General features: G+C 46.8%; 3 protein-coding genes across 3 annotated transcripts in view; 1 reads left to right on the forward strand and 2 right to left on the reverse strand.

The window, feature by feature from the left end:
* WDR46 (WD repeat domain 46) overlaps nt 1-4,553 on the forward strand; it is an 11,619-nt gene extending 7,066 nt beyond the window's left edge. Inside the window, exons 11-15 of the mRNA XM_006882091.1 lie at nt 3,240-3,553; nt 3,687-3,781; nt 3,950-4,045; nt 4,234-4,347; nt 4,452-4,553. Coding sequence (XP_006882153.1) covers nt 3,240-3,553; nt 3,687-3,781; nt 3,950-4,045; nt 4,234-4,347; nt 4,452-4,553 — 721 coding nt within the window. The remainder of the gene's footprint in view (nt 1-3,239; nt 3,554-3,686; nt 3,782-3,949; nt 4,046-4,233; nt 4,348-4,451) is intronic.
* Nucleotides 4,554-5,294: 741 nt separating this feature from the next.
* Nucleotides 5,295-6,691, reverse strand: B3GALT4 (UDP-Gal:betaGlcNAc beta 1,3-galactosyltransferase, polypeptide 4). Its single transcript, XM_006882195.1, has 2 exons — nt 6,554-6,691; nt 5,295-6,461 (listed from the first exon to the last, which is right to left on the reverse strand). The coding sequence occupies exons 1-2, from the start codon at nt 6,689-6,691 to the stop codon at nt 5,295-5,297; spliced, it is 1,305 nt and encodes a 434-aa protein (XP_006882257.1).
* Nucleotides 6,692-8,562: 1,871 nt separating this feature from the next.
* RPS18 (ribosomal protein S18) lies at nt 8,563-13,002 on the reverse strand. The gene is made up of 6 exons (XM_006882092.1): nt 12,962-13,002; nt 12,380-12,478; nt 9,144-9,230; nt 8,953-9,054; nt 8,761-8,852; nt 8,563-8,673 (listed from the first exon to the last, which is right to left on the reverse strand). The coding sequence occupies exons 1-6, from the start codon at nt 12,962-12,964 to the stop codon at nt 8,598-8,600; spliced, it is 459 nt and encodes a 152-aa protein (XP_006882154.1). The 5' UTR covers nt 12,965-13,002; the 3' UTR covers nt 8,563-8,597.
* Nucleotides 13,003-13,380: the final 378 nt, after the last annotated feature.

A 13,380-nucleotide genomic window follows, 5' to 3' on the forward strand; every position in this document is an offset into this window, starting at 1 on the left:
ACTGCCTCCTGGTCTAAGTATAAGTTTCCCATTAGAACGATCAAGTGTTCTGGGATTCCCATTCAGAAATCTGTGTTTCTGTTTTAAAATAGTTTCACTAATTTTTAAAAAATTAATTTTAAAGTTTTTCTTTTTAACTTTCAAAGCATGGTTTAGTGAAAGTCTTGAAAGTGTATTGTTTTAATCATTCGTACACATTGGGTTTAATCACTGTAAAGAAAAAATTCAGTGTGGTCACTGTGAGAGCAGCAGAATCTGACCTCTGCTAACTCCATAAGGGGACTATAGAGTAACACGTTACAGTTCAAATTGGAAACGGGGCAGTTATTCAGTGAGGACAGCTCTTCAGGTATGCTTGCAGGCCCTTTGCCTTTCAGCCTTGGAGGCCTGACCTGATGTCACACAGCCTTTTAGTCCTGCTGATTGTGATGTCTCCCTGTCCTTCCACCAGTGAGTTCAGGCCCTCAGCTCTGGCTCTGTGGGGGGCAGTTCTAGTTCAGCTCTGTCTCACACAGCCTCTGGTTCACCACTGTTACTGCTGCTGCCATGTTTTGGTGTCTTGATCTCAGTCTGTCTCCATTTTGGGCAGGAATCTCTGATCCCAAAGGGTGTGCTGTTCTCTCTTTCTTGATGGTAGCAAGATTTCCATTTTTTTACCTCTGAACCAACAATTTAAGCCTGGCAGGAGCTTTTGTTAGCAATCTATATACCTTGATTTCATGTTCCTACTCAAAAGATACTGTTTACTTAATTCATATTGTTACCATATTCCTACTTTCCCCCTATTATTCTCATTTTCATGAATTGGTTTAGCCTTCTTCTAGATTTTATCCTTGGGCATATGCTGCTCTTTTGATTCTATATCCTAAAAGGTTGGTTTTTCTAAGTGAGTGCCTTCCTGGTTGCCTTATCTGTCTCGTCTCTTTCTTCTCTCATTGCTTAGAGAGTCAGCATCAGAGTTAACTCACAGCTGACCCCCTAGCAGATTTTCAGAGGTTGTGAATCACACAGGAGGAGATTGCCCATCTTTCTCCCTCAGAGCAGAAAGTTAAGCCACGGTGGTGGAATTTGTTCAGATTTGAAGGATAACTCGTCATAGCCTTGGGCATTCCACCCAGCACTGCTTGACCAGTAAGCCTGGATTTGTTTACATTTTTGAGTTTTGTTCCACGTTTTCCCTCCCTCTGTCCAGGATCATCTTGTATGATCCCTTTTGAGGATGGTCAGTAGTGGCAGCCAGGTACCATCTAATTCTTCTGCCCCGTTGTCATGGTTCATGTGATCCGTTAGTCTAATTGTCTTAGCGCATCTTTGCTTTTCTTCTGTTGTCTTTGTTACAGACAGGGAGAGAGCAATAATTGCACCTTGTAAAATTACTGTAAAGAAAGTAACAACCAAATGTACAGGGAAATCCCAGTGGTCACCAAATTATAAAAACCTTTTAGCTACTTGGACACGCTTGACCTTCCAGACTACTATCTGGAGTTTGGTTATGCGCTTTTTCACGTCATAGCTGTGTCAGCTTGGCTCTGGAAGGGTGAGGACCCCTGTCCCAAGGCCACTGGGCCTAAGCTGTAGCTTGCCGTCCCTAAGTGGTATGGATCAGCTGCTCTTGTACTTAGAGTGTAATCAGTTCACTTAGTCCTGAGGTTTGGTCAACCCCTTAATGTGGAAGTGCTTTGTTTCTTGATCTTACTCTCACCTCCTGATAATGTCCTCAGGTTCTTCCCTAGACAAGCTACAAGGGGTCCAGAGATGGGATTTACCACCTTCTCCAAGTAATTTTCTGAAAGCTTTTATTAAAATTGGGTTGGATTCTCAAAGCTGAACTGCCTGATACAGATGTAACATAGTTGTATGGACTAAGCTAGATGACCAGCTGGCCATCTGACTGGTTTTTTCCTAGGGAATTCCATAGGCGGGTATGTAGGGCAGAACAGCCAGAATGTGTTCTTGAGTTGTTGGCTCACTCAAGAGAGTGGCCTTCACTTATTCCTGATTTGTTAGTGCTAGCTTTCCACTCTGGTGACTTGGGTCCCTGGTTATGTTGTCAGAAGTAGAATCCAGCAAAGCCTCTATTCAGCTCTGTCATAAGTCTCCCCTCATAGGCTCTCTTAAGCTCCCTTTTGATTGATTAGTTCATTTTTGCTTTTATTTGGTCCAAACAGGAGGAGACCAGTAATTACACCTTAGATGATTGCTTACAAAATTGTACAAAGGAAAGTTACAGCCAAGCCAAGAAAGTCCTTGACCCCTTGGTGAAAATTTCTCTCTTGGGCATTGGCCGATTCCCCCTTCAGCCTTCCTCTCAGGAACAGCTTGAACACAGACAGACATTCCAGCGTGTGAAAGTAAACAGCGTAGGCTGTGAGACACCTTGAGGGGATTTAGTCAGTAACTTTGCCATTTCCATTTCTAGGGAAAGGCGAGTTACTTAATTTCTTCCTAAGGAGTTTTTAAGAGCCTCTACAATTTTTCTTCCCAGTTTTTCTGACCATATTCTCCTCTAATCCTGCTTCCATCTCTGTCTATGATGTAAATTCATTTGTACTTACATATCTTTGTGTTTTCTTCACTATTATATAGAATAGCACACACCTCACCTTTTCTTTGAATTCTTCCCTGACCACTGCAGTTGATCCTTCTCTTTGATTAACTTCTCTGCTGCCTCTGTGGTTGCAGTGAAACACCACATTGAGACACAGATTACCATGTGTATTCTCTGCTTATTTTATATGTCTCAAGAGAGCTGTATAGTCTTTATTGGTCACATCAGGACCAACTCAAAGCTGACCCTCTTGTGGGTTTTCAGAGGCTGTAAATTAATTGCACAAAAGGAATTTTACACATCCTTCTGTGGAACAGCTTGTGGATTCAAACCTTATGCTTTTGGGTTGGCAGCATGACTCCTTAACAGTGGGCCACCAGAGCTCCAGTGGATAAAATAGCAGGCACTAAGGAAAAGGGTTTGATCAGAATGAAAGCTCTCCTACCCATTAACCCTGATTTCCCTTCTCTGAGAAGAAAGAGAAATAATAAGTGTCCAGTCATATGGGGCTTAATTGAGAGGCTGGCTGTGGAGCATTTAGCGTGATGCTGGTGGTGGTGATTATTGGGCCCTCTCCCTAGCCAGACCCAGTGCTTGGAGGGCAACAGCTGTTTTTTTCCGGGGAATATGAATTTGACCATAGGTTTGCTTAATAAACTCATAGATTATTTGATTCATTTTCTCCTCTCAGGTACATGGCCACTTCTGGCTTGGACCACCAGCTGAAGATCTTTGACTTGCGAGGAACATTCCAGCCTCTCAGCGCTCGGACACTGCCCCAGGGAGCAGGGCACTTGGACTTTTCTCAGCGGGGACTGTTGGCTGCAGGAATGGGCGATGTGGTCAACATATGGGCAGGCCAGGGCAAAGGCAGCCCACCCTCTCTGGAGAAGCCATACCTCACCCACCGGCTCTTGGGCCATGTGCAAGGCCTTCAGTTCTGCCCCTTTGAAGATGTTTTAGGAGTGGGACACAGTGCAGGCATCACCAGCATGCTGGTTCCTGGTAAGTAGACCAGGAAAATGGGGCACAAAGTGAATGAACTGGGTGAAGTTTGGGTGGGCCTCAGACAGCAAGGAGTCAGGGGCTTGGTTGAATGAGGTTCTTCTCATGGGTCCATGTTCCTCCCTTCCTCCAGGAGCTGCTGAGCCCAACTTTGATGGCCTTGAGAATAACCCCTACAGGAGCCGGAAGCAGCGTCAGGAGTGGGAGGTGAAGGCCCTGCTGGAGAAGGTAAGGCTCTGCCCAGTTCTGGCTTTGGGTTGGGACTGGGAAAAGTTTCCCACTGTTTTCATGCCAGGAGTCTTGGGAAGAATGGGGTTCAGCACCCTCTCTGGTTTCTATCTTTAGTGTCACACTCTTGTGACTTTATGTATTTCTGTCCCCTTATGATATTGCCAGGTACCTGCAGAGCTCATCTGTCTGGACCCACGAACCTTGGCAGAAGTTGATGTCGTTACTCTGGAGCAGGCAAAGAAGGAGCGGATAGAGAGGCTGGTGCGGAGCGGGCCCCTCCACACCCCCTTCCCCCGCCCCAAACCAACCACCCTGTCTGCCCAGGCCTCCTCACCCCAAGACCCCACCTTGAACCTCTCCTAGAAATGCAGTACAGTAGGGAAGTGCTGGCTGCTACAGTCCATGGCTTTTGAGGCTATTAGAGATTTCACTCATGTCCTTTTACCTAGGGCTATGACCCCGAGGCCAAGGCTCCCTTCCAACCAAAGCCAAAGAAGAAGGGCCGCAGTTCCACGGCCAGCCTGGTGAAGAGGAAGAGGAAGGTCATGGATGAAGAGCATAGGGTGAGAGCACTGATGGGTGGGCCAGCCCTCCTCTGGGGAGCACCTCCTCTTCTTGTGTCCCTGGCATTGTCACTTCTTACCATGTCCCTGTGTCCCCTTGCCAGGAGAAAGTCCGGGAGAGTCTCGAGAAGCAGAAGCACAAACGAGAGAAGGCAGCTGTATCCACAGGAACCCGGCCCTCTGCCCTGGACAGATTTGTGCACTGAATCTGGCCCTGACATGACTTGGAACAATAATCTATCCCCAAGACTATGGGGAAATGACCTTACTTCCTGGAAACAGAGGGGATGGCCCTCTTTTTCTGTCCCTTCCCTACCAGGGTGGGCAACTGGGTCCTGGGGAGGGTTGGTATTAAAGAGGAAGGTGATTTTTTTTAGACAGTGTGTCTGGTTCATCCTATGGCCCTGTCCCTAACACCTGTGCCTGGAGTCCCCAGCGCCTGTGCCTAGAGTGGCACTGTAGGATCAGAGGGATCATGGTGTATTGCCCTTGCCTTCTGCCCTGTACTGTGTGATCGGTTGTTTGGTCTTAGCCCTGCTTTTGTCAGGGCCTTCCTCAAAGTCCTCCCTCTCCCATTTCCTTGGAGATCCTGTTCCCATCCATCAGAGTTTGGCAGCCTCTGAGACTTCCCACTCAAGTGTTCTGGGAGTTCTGGTAAAGAAAGTAGCACTCGAGGTAAAGAGACAAAAATGTATATTTAGGAGCTCGTGTCCCTCATCTGTCGAGCAGAGAGAACAACCTCAGTTTTTTTCCACTGTTTCTCATGACTATTTTAGGGGCTAGCAGGCCACACCATGAGCTTCCCTTTCATTCCTGTCTGAAGAGTGACATGAGATGGATCTACTTTAACTGTAGCCCCTGCCTGAGGCCTAAGGAGACAAGGCCCTGGGCAGGGGTACGTGATCCCCACTCAGCTCCTCACGCCTCTCCTGTGGCCCTTGACATACTCAGCTGTCAAGCCAGGCTATTGCCCGGCACCTCAGAATGCCCAGGGCTCCTTGGAGCCAGGAGCAGAAAGGCATAGTCTTTTTCCCATCAGGGTTGTCCAGCAGCTTCCATACCTCCTGCATCTTCCAGGGGTCCAACCTGTGGGATGTCAGCAGGAACTTCCCATAGCAGCACCTGTCTAGGGGGTACTGGGTGGCACCAGCCAGCTTGACACAGTGAGTTGGAGTGAGGCCTCCTCTTCGGGCACTTATCCCCACAAAAACATCCTCCAGTGGCAGAAAGGGTGTCTGACTGGCTACCTTTAGGATGAGCTGCACGGCAGAAGCTGACAGCACATACCCTGTACCTGAGGCGTAAGGTGGAAAGGGGCCCCAGGTCTCAGGCCATTGCTCTTCAGACACTTGATGTCGGTTTCCTGGTGTCCTAGTGGGGTACACACGCCAGTGCACCCGGCCTAGGTATAAAAGAGGAACAGGCTCGTACGCTAAGGCCTGGTCTGCTCGTTCTTGCTTTTCTTCAGTTGCAGCTCCAACTCCCTGGGGCTCCATAGTCCTTTTCCATTTCTCCAAGTGGCCCCCTCGCCAGACCAACTCTGAAACCAGTTCGGGGACGTTGACATACACATCATCGTCAGTCTTTAAAATGTAGCGGGCCATGGGACAGTACTCGCTGGCCCAGTTCAGTCCGCTGAGTGTTTTGAGTGTGAGGTTCCGGTAGGAATCATGGAAAGCAGCCTGTATGATGTCTCCTTGGGTCTGAGCCTCCCATACCAAATTACTTCTCTGTTTGTCCAAAGTGGGCAGTGGATGGACAGGCTCTCCCAGCAGGAAGAGGGTCTGCACCCTCAGCCCCCTGGCAGTACGCAGACCGCCCCACGAGGCCCGGATGGCGTTTCTTTGGTGAAAATTATCGGGCGCGGTGCACACCAGAATAAGCAGGAAGGGAGGAGCGCCGGGCCCACGACACGCCTCCACATTAGGGATCAGGAGGCGGGGCAAATCCATGGGCGGCCCTGGCGACACCGGAGAGGGAAGTAAGGAGGGGAGTGAGAGGCTCAAGAGCTCCTCCCCGAGGCCTGAGGGCCCAAACAGAGTCCAGACAATCACCAGCAGCAGGGCGGCAAGGAGGAGGCGGCGGAGGGACATCATCCTGCGGTCTGAGGGGATCTGGTGGGAAGTAAAGGGCAGTTAGCTCCACTTGGCTCAGATCGGGGGTTCCCGTTCCTATCCACCTGTGCACCGAGTGGGTCAGTCCAAACACTCGGCCCAGTACTGGGGCTGCTGCGGCCTTGGTTGTAGATGCCCCGGAGCACGAGGCAGTCCAACAAGCAACCGTTGCTGGAGCTGCCGATACAATTACCTTGTTGAGGGCCTGCTGCTCCCGGGTCCCATTCCATGGCTGCCGCCCCCCGACCCTTCCACCCGCCAAGCCTTGGGAGGAAGTTGCGCTGTACGTTTTACGCAGCCCTTACCGGAAGCACCTCAAAAGCGCAGGGTCACCTGGGCCTGCGGGAGCGGGGTGGACCGGCGAGGGGGACTCGGCTGGGCTACCTGAGGGCTCGAGCAGTGCTGACTGTAAACGGGGACCACTCCTAGTGCTCCAGGCCCAGCTGAAACCTGTTCATCCCTTGTTGCTCAGCGGTGGTCTCGTTGATCTGTGTCCCTTCCGGAGGGCATTAGTTTTGGGGAGGACTCCAGACTAGAATTAACCCCTTTATTTGGAAATACTCACCGAGTGGGCAGGAACTCGCTTACTTTTGCTAGGTGGCGCACTCCTCAGCTCACACAGCCTCTCATTTGGTTATAACCCCTCACGTTATCTTTGGGCTCCACCTCAAGGCTTGGGAGGCCACACCTTATAGATTGTAACACACCACTAAAACCTTCATATATGTTGTTAGGTCCCATCAGGATAGGTCTGATAGCAACCCTATGAACGAATGATCGGAAATTTTGTCATATCCTGTGCCATCCTCACCCTCTCTGATACACTTAAGCCCATTGGATCTTCCTGTTGTGTGCTGACTCTCCACCCTTCCAAGCGAATTCTAAGCAATACAGCCCCTCCTAGCAACTTGTCCTGCCCTGGACATGCTCAACAGGTTGTGCCAAGGCATGTCGAGAAGCTACCTGGAAGAGATTTTATCCCCATTCAAAAAAACAAAGTAATCTGACTCTGGAAATCTGTCACTAGTTTCACACAAAAGGCAAGTCTTGATTATCCAAAAACGACCAGTGCAGTATTGAGAACTACTAGAAATACAGCCTGGGTTTAGAAGAGGCCATGGCACTAGGGACATTATAGCCAACGTCTGATGGATCTTGGCAGAAAGCAAATTTACCAGAGGAAATTTTGACTATGCAAGTCACCAGGAAATTGTGGCTGGCCCTGAGAATGACAATCATATATAGAACACTTTGTACTCATGTGAAAGCTATAGTGGGATCAGGAAGTTGTCAGAACGAGAAACAATGCCTGCTTCAAAATCAGGAAAAGAGTGCTTTATGTAAAACAGATTTTCACCACTGGGCCAACTGGCAGCATCATGACAGATGAAGATATTGTCAACAATTTCAGCTTGGTTGGCACCAAAATCAACTTTGGCACTGGCAGCCAGGAAGTGAGTATTAGCCTCCTGCCAGGGACCTTTCTAAAATGCTGGACTAGAGACTAGTGCACCATGAACCCAATCCAGGACATGGTCTTCACAATTAATTGCTTGCTATGCATCAGAGAGCTGGACAATGCCTAAGAATGGTAGGTGATGCCTTTGAATTATGGTGTTGGGAGTACTGTACATTCCATAGACTGCTACTAACAGGTTTGTCTTGGAGGAAGAAACCAAGTTTCCCTCTGGAGGAGAGGATTTTGAAGCTCCCTCTCATATACTTTGGGCACATGGATAGGAGGGACCAGTCCTTGGAAAAAGACACCAAAGTTGAAAGGGTGGAGGGACAGTGCAAAGAGGAAGACTAACAAGTGACTGAGGTAACAGGCCAGTGAGACTGGCTCAAGATAGGACAGGGTTCAGAACTATTGTGCACAGGACTACCATGATTCACAGTTGACTGGGCCCGCACATTAAACAACTTGTCCAAGTATGAGTCAAAGCTTTGCTGTCCTTGCCTCCAAGGAGCCCTATGTGCCTGTACCTTAGAAAAGGATTACATTGCCCCTCAAATCTAAGGGTTTCCTTATAATTTTACTTGGACCCACCCAAGTCCAAATGTTGTCACCAGGAAAAAAGTCACACAAAGATGGAAGATGTATAAACTATTTATTAACAGATGAAGCCTACAGACTTATTTCTTCTTGGACACACCCACAGTACGGCCCCGACGGCCAGTGGTCTTGGTGTGCTGGCCTCGAACTCGAAGGCTGCAAGGTAAAAATAGAAAAAGAATTAAATCATACATAGATCATAACAAAAATGAGCGAAAAGGCTGAGCCCTCAAGCCCACTTACCCCCAAAAGTGGCGTAGCCCTCTGTGGGCACGGATCTTCTTCAGTCGCTCCAGGTCTTCACGGAGCTTGTTGTCCAGACCATTGGCCAAAACCTGAATTTGGGAAAGAATGTTCTCTACCTCATCCAATCAGTCTAATGAGCACTCATCTCCAATGTGCCCCAATGCCCAGCTCCCTTCCACAGAAACAAACCTGACTGTATTTCCCATCCTTCACATCTTTTTGTCTGTTCAAGAACCAGTCTGGAATCTTGTACTGGCGTGGATTCTGCATAATGGTGATCACACGCTCCACCTAGCAGATGGGTTAAAAGGTCACATCTAGAAGGGGACCCAAGGCCCTTCTTCCAAGTAAGCCCAACCCCATACAACCCATGTCCTCACCTCCTCTTCAGTAAGCTCTCCTGCCCTCTTGGTGAGGTCAATGTCTGCTTTCCTCAACACCACATGAGCATATCTTCGCCCTACACCCTGAGAAGAAAAATTTTGGAGAAATTAAGATTGTTTGGCTTCTCTTTTTGCATTACTATGCAAAAACCTCACACATAATGGTTTGAAATAACTAAGTGCTAAGTTCCTCAGCACAATTTGATGGCACCTAACAACTCCTAGTGAACAAAGAACCCGCAGTAAAAGATGAACCTTTATATATGCACACCCATGTTTATTGTGGCTTTGTTCACAATAGCAAAGAGTTGGAAACAACCTAAGTGCCCATCAACAAACGAATGGACAGAGCAGCTGTGGTATATTCACACAATGGAATACTACGCTGCACTGAAAAACAAAGAACTCATGATATATTCTACAAAATGGGTGACCTTGGAGGACATTATGCTGAGTGAAATATCTCAGTCACAAAAGGACAAATACCACACAGTGCCACTGTTATATAGAACCGGACCAACATCAGGGTAGGGGTGAGGAAAAACTGGATAAATTATGTATGTTGTTATGTGCCATTGAGTCGCTTGCGACTCATAGCGACCCTATGTACAAAAGCCCTAAACACCGTTCTAAACTCTGCTCTGTCCTGTGCCAATCGCACTGTCTCTGACACTCCCATCCCAATTATCCCAGTCACTGAATCAATACTTCATTCAAACAAATGAGGGAGAGAACAGTTTAAAGGCAATATATGATTGGGTGTTATGGTTATGACAAGAGTCCAGAATGAAGGTTACATAGGTGGGGGGTGTAGGAGTGGGCAGAGAGAAAAATGCAACAATGAATGAATGAATGGAAATCCAAAATCTCTGTAAATGTTCATTAAAACTTAAAAAAAAAAAAAAAGATGAGCCTTTGACAATAGGGATCTCCCTCCCCCCCATACAATTACTGACAAGAGATACTGGTTAACAGACATGTAACACTGAAGCAACTCCCTTACTTTCCAATTCTTGCACTATGTGCCTGGCTTTTAGAGCTGAAGTTACACTAAAACTGTAAGACCAGGATATTGTAAGCCACAGGTTGCTTACAGATCCTAGAGATCACAAATTCTTTGGGCAGGCCATCCCACCATGATCAGTTTACCAAGTTCCTAAAAATGGTCAGTGTCCAGACAGGATCAGTTCATAGCAACCAAACTCAAAATGAACAGCCTCCGGGGTTAGCACCACAGATTTAAAACACGAGTGTGCCTCTGGGTTCTTCCAGGTTCTCCAATTTATCACAGGGCAACAAGTATAGAGGCTTGGTCACACTCTTCCATTTGCAAACTTCCTCACATACTCGAGGGGTTTTCAGAAAGGACAAAGTACTTGGAAAAAGACACCATGCTGGGAAACAAAGACCTTATAAACAAGGTGGATTTAGGGATGGTGCAGATGACATGTAACAACATCTAAGAAAAGATTTTGAAGGCCCCATAACTATCTGTAGTTATTAGCTTGCCCCAAGCAAATCACTGTTCTTTCTAGATTCCCGAGTATACACTGAGAGGAGAATTAAGAGTGCCTGGAGAATCATACTTTATCTTTCTCTAAAGATTTAAACAAGTACTTAGATAGGTGCACCCGCTACCTCCTGAAGTTACTCTCAATCTTTATCCTTAACAAAAGACAATCTCCAAGCTTTCATTTTGTTACTAAAGAGGTAACTGCCTGCTGTTCCTGGTTTTCCACACATTAAAAATTTCAGCACATAGCAGGATACCAAAGTCACTCCAAACAATTCCTATTCATTGACTTTAAGTACATGTAATAGTATCAGGTAAACTAAAGATTATCGCATACATTAACAAAGCAGTTTCAGACACAAATATTCATAATCTCACTTAAGCAGCCCAATGTAATATCAACCTCCTCTCCTGCCTGCCATTCAGTGGACTCCCAGTGCCACTATATGAGAGCAGAACAGCCCCTAGTTGTTACAAATCCTTTACTGGAGAAGCCGGCTCCTTTGCAGCCAGCTGGTGGACCCCAATCTCTGACCTGGATACCAGCCACGTACTATGTACCAGAGTGGCCACCTTACTCGCTTTAAGTATTAATTTTTCAAAACCCAAGTTTCAGGGAATTACACATCTCCCCTCTGTAAGACTGTGAATAAAAGCTGTGCGTTCTCTAGCAGTGGGAAAACCAAGTGAATCGGACAAATCCCTTAAGCCAAAGGTACAAGTGCTTTGTCCTCACAGGGTAAAGTATCCCAGGACCATTCATCACCAACATGGAATGGATATCAACAATGTACCAGAAATGGGAGATTAAAAGCAAGAATGGCCTTGCCCCTTTTGAGTTACCAGTACTGGTGCCAACAAGACAATGGACTATTTCTATAACAAATAGCAAGACTGCCCCATTCAGAATGATGGGTAAAAGAGCATATCCAAGTTTAGATTTACTTTAACAGTCAAAGGTAAAATGTTTCACTCTCATTAATGAATAGCTAGCTGAGCCTCCAATGCTGGAAATAGCAGAGGCACTGCCTATCTTTCTGCAAGAGAGAAAAAAGTGTAAAGAGGAAAAAAAATGGGAAAAGGATCAAAGCAAGCTCTTGTTGGCTCAGCAGTGCTGAGTATCCCTATGGGATATACCACCAGACTTCCCTTAGACATTATTATCTGTGTCAACCTCCACGTCAAAGGCATGTTTCACCAAACCTGCAATCTGTTGACACAGCTGTTCAGGTAATATATGTATGAATTATGCCTTTTTCACCCAAGGACAATGCTCTGAAGGCAGGAAGGTGTAGGATTCATGGAAATACATACTACAGAGGTGGGGAAGAAGAGATTAAACTGTGGAAATGTTTTACGTGGAAAATTAATTATCCATGTTTTCACAGAATGCACATTTTACAGGAAGGGCTTATTGTGATGTATCAACGATAAGAAATCTAAAACACAAGCCTAAACCCAGTAAACAATCTGAGGCAAGTTTAGCAAATTCAGAGAACCATACCCAACCCCTTCACTTAAGCTGAAGGTTTTGTCTTGACCTTAGACTTCTCCCTCTAGTTTTTGTTAACTATCTTTTGTGCTAAAAGGTTATCTTTCAGTCTCCGTAACTTTTTCCTTTTAACCCACCAGTCAATAATAACTGGACAGGTCGAGTCTCCGGTTTAATTTTGGTCTGGACAAGAACCAGCTCTCAATTACAAACTCACTTATACTATACCTTAATGGCAGTGATGGCAAAGGCTATTTTCCGCCGCCCATCGATGTTAGTGTTGAGTACTCGCAAAATGTGCTGGAACTTCTCTGGGATCACTAGAGACTGGAGATTAAGAGAAAAAAGGTCACTGTGAACTATCACCCAGTGGTAAGGCCCTTAAAGAGAATAACTGTGAAGTCTCTCATACAAGGAGCCAGGACCCTGGCTTCCACGTTTTCCTAGCAAAACTCCTTCCTATAAGGGAAGAGGAACGCGAAGCATTCAAAACTAGAGGAATGCAACCAATTTCTGGGAAAAGGAGACACATTCCCTCCTGTTCCCAAATTTACACTGTGAGGAGAAATAGCGGCAGGACACCAAATATGCCTAAATCTTCCACCGCCTTCATGTGTCCGGGAAGTGACCCTTCCTCGGGTCCTGTGCCGTGAATTCAAGTTTTCAGTCGTTCTTTCTCAACTGTGCAGTCCAAAACTCCACGCAAAAAGTTGCAGTGCCTTAAAACAAGGCGTTGTTGGACTTCTGAAAGTGGACCTTCCCTGCCCCGATTCCGATGCCGTTAGATCCCGACCCGAATTGCAGGCTTACCATGGCGGCGGCAGCAACGGCGGCGTGTAGGCCTCCGGTGGAAGAGAAAAACGGAAGTTACGCAATGTACTTATATAGCTTCATTCCGGAAGAGGCGGGACCAATGAGGGGCTGTGCTTCCTGAAATTGCTTCAACATAAACAGTATACTTTTGACATGCCTTATTGGGTGCCCCAACTTCCGGTGTGTCCGTGTATTTTTACTGTTCGGTAGGGCTCGTGGATGGGAAATCAGAAAGGGTTCCGTTCCAGTGGAAATTGTCCACAAGACTTTTGCACTACCACTTGTACTGGATGAAGGAGTTACAGTTAAAAGAGGAGGACTGGAGTGAAACAATCTAACTCAATTACCTGGAACTGTTTTGCGTTGTAGAAGAGACTCTGGAACGGATTTATGAGACTGACAGCTGCCGGAAGTGA

This window comes from Elephantulus edwardii, unplaced genomic scaffold (genome assembly GCF_000299155.1).
Source record: "Elephantulus edwardii isolate Elephantulus edwardi_28Jun2011 unplaced genomic scaffold, EleEdw1.0 scaffold00017, whole genome shotgun sequence".
NCBI lineage: Eukaryota > Metazoa > Chordata > Mammalia > Macroscelidea > Macroscelididae > Elephantulus > Elephantulus edwardii.